Below are 2,707 nucleotides of genomic sequence, written 5' to 3' on the forward strand. Positions count from 1 at the left end.
GAGAGAGAGAGAGAGAGAGAGAGAGAGAGAGAGAGAGAGTTTAATGCATTGCACACATAAATATTTTTTTTAAGATAATGCAAATAATGTGCGTCTTATATTTGAAAATGTAACAGGGTGTATGCAAGAAATACAAAAATATAAAGAAATTTGGTTGTGATGCACAGTTTTATTCTCTGCGTAAATCAAGAATACAGATTATCCTTATTAACTTTGAGTTCAGTTAATACAGGCACCGCAGGTGTACTTGTTTTTTTAGCCATCTATTTGCACTAAGTACGCATAAATACAGTAAAAACGTAAATATAAGCAAATATAAGATAGGAAGTATAGTATTATGAATAAATGTTAGGACAATCGATAAAACTAAAAAAATCGAGTTTTTCATTCTTTTTTTCGGAGCTACAAATAACATAGGATGTTAAAAAAAAATCTCTAATTATCAATATTACTGTTGCGTTTATAATCATTTCTCAGAATATATTACTCATTTATAATATATTATTACACATAACTGCAGTAATAATAGCAGTAATAATAAATTCATGCTACTAATTTATATTAATCTATAATAGTAAAGTCTCTACAAAGTCTCTATACAATAGTAGGAATTACAATAGTAAAAATAATAATAAATCTGTAAAATGTATCTCTGTATATAGAATGTTAAACAGCTGAGAGACAAAATTTACTTCAACATAGAAAAATAGTTTATCAATATATAGATAAGATTGATTATTCATTTGGATATTCGTCCAGATATCCGATCCATCAATCCGAAAATTTCATCTAATTGCGAATTTCACGCTTTAATTCGCCGCTTTGAGGCAAAATTTATCATAATAAAATCTGTTGCGGTATATTGTATAATCTGGATAATCTTTTTTTTCCATGGACGCATTGTTGCTTATGTACAAATGTAAACTAATCCTTAACATGCTATTATTACATAATATATAATCAATTATAATGATTCAGAGAACAACTTTAAAGCAACTTGTCTATCATATTAATACGTGTGTGTATGACCACAATTTTATAACTGAAACAATATCTCAGACATGATTGCATACGATCAATTACCTTATTAAGTACATACAAGCACAAGCATTTTTCATGTGTATACTTTTTCCCCCATCTTTGTATTTCTCTATCTTATTTCAGCCCCTTATGTTAAAAAATACAAATTCGTAGCTTAAATTATCGGCGATGTTGGGAGCGTGGTTTAAACAGAGGGAAAAATCGTAGATACGCGCCGTTTAAAATAGCACGGCAGTCCCAAGTAAGTTTAACCTCCCATTTTACAACAGATAATTTTAAGGTACTTAAAGTGCGAATAAAGATTTGTCTTGATCTTTGTTAATTTGACGCTGAATGTTCTGATTACCGGTAGTCGAAGAATTCGAGGTGGCAGTTGTGGCTGTAGGGAGTGTTGGTAAAGCTTCAGCCGCGGCTGCACGTTCTGCTAAGAAGCGCTCAAATTCCGACGATGTTAAGGATTCTTGATCACCTTGCCCTCCAGGCTGTAATACAAATGATATTGTTTGATATTGACGCTGTTGTAAATATGATTGCATTGAAAAGAAAATCTTTTAAATTTATACGATTATTACGATTTGGTTTGCTTGAAAACAAATACATGTAGTATTTTTAAAATTGATTTGAAAGCCTAAACTACTAGAGTACTTACTGTACGATCTAACCAGGCTGCCATTTCATTGAATTCGGATTCCAGGTTTGGCTAAGTATAGAAAAACAAACACAAACATTGAACAAAACAACAACGAAATACAAATCATATGTTATAACGTTGATGCAAACAAAATTCAATAATAACGTAATCAAAATTAATATATGTTTTCATGCTTTTAAAAGCGATATGCAATCGTGATAACGAATACGTTACATATGTAAGCAAGATTCCATAAGAAAAAGTTACTGTACCTCCTTTCTACCCTTCTAGTGTATATATGTACGTATAAAATATTGAGAACATTGACAATACAAATTTACATATAACATTAGCGCATGCAGTGTTTGAAATTAGCATAAAACCGAATCGTAAGAATTGAACGTTTATATTATTATGCAAGTTACAGTATTTTAGACAATCTTCGATTGGCAGCAGTCGGTCGTAAACAAATGTGTTTATTAGAAAAGATTGATGAGTGTAGTGACTAATTTTTTCTAATCGTTAGTTTAAGAAGGAGAGGATGTTACGCACACTAGCACTAGTAGTAGTCTGTTGAGGTAATTTAGGATTATTGCGGTTGAGAATTGCCGTACTTAAACTTCCTCCTCTCACCTGCTCCAAATTATCCTCATACTTGCTGCCACTGTAATTGGAATATATTAAAGTATTATTGAATCAAATTAATCTATATACAAATACATATTGAAATAAATAAATATATATTGAAGGAAATTTGTAATGCGTGATGAGCTTTAAAATAATTAAATATACAATGTAATGTTAATGTTTTCTTTTCTTATCATTTTTATCCATGTCATAAATAATTGCAAAAAAGTAAGTGCGTTGCAAAAACAAGATTGAAGCTTTGTGTATTAATATTTACCGTGTTATACAATTTTATTTTTAATTATAAAAGATATATTTTTTTAAGAAAAAAAATATATCAGAATATATATATGTGTGTGTGTGTGTGTGTGTGTGTGTGTGTGTGTGTGTGTGTGTGTGTGTACATAT

The 2,707-nt window shown here is 30.1% G+C and overlaps 1 protein-coding gene across 4 annotated transcripts in view; it reads right to left on the reverse strand.

Annotated features, from left to right (window-relative positions):
- Positions 1 to 469: 469 nt before the first annotated feature.
- Positions 470 to 2,707, reverse strand: part of LOC108748071 (TOM1-like protein 2) — a 5,095-nt gene continuing 2,857 nt past the window's right edge. The window contains exons 7-9 of one of the 4 annotated variants that reach the window (XM_018486064.1): positions 2,306 to 2,336; positions 1,691 to 1,741; positions 471 to 1,523 (exon numbers count right to left, since the gene is read on the reverse strand). In XM_018486064.1, the coding sequence (XP_018341566.1) occupies positions 1,326 to 1,523; positions 1,691 to 1,741; positions 2,306 to 2,336 (280 nt within the window). In that variant the 3' untranslated portion in view covers positions 471 to 1,325. Of the gene's footprint in view, positions 1,524 to 1,690; positions 1,742 to 2,224; positions 2,337 to 2,707 lie in introns of all 4 variants that reach the window. The other 3 variants (XM_018486061.1, XM_018486065.1, XM_018486062.1) reach the window with 3 other exon arrangements.

The sequence above is a fragment of the Trachymyrmex septentrionalis genome, unplaced genomic scaffold (genome assembly GCF_001594115.1).
Source record: "Trachymyrmex septentrionalis isolate Tsep2-gDNA-1 unplaced genomic scaffold, Tsep1.0 scaffold21, whole genome shotgun sequence".
In the NCBI taxonomy this organism is placed as follows: domain Eukaryota; kingdom Metazoa; phylum Arthropoda; class Insecta; order Hymenoptera; family Formicidae; genus Trachymyrmex; species Trachymyrmex septentrionalis.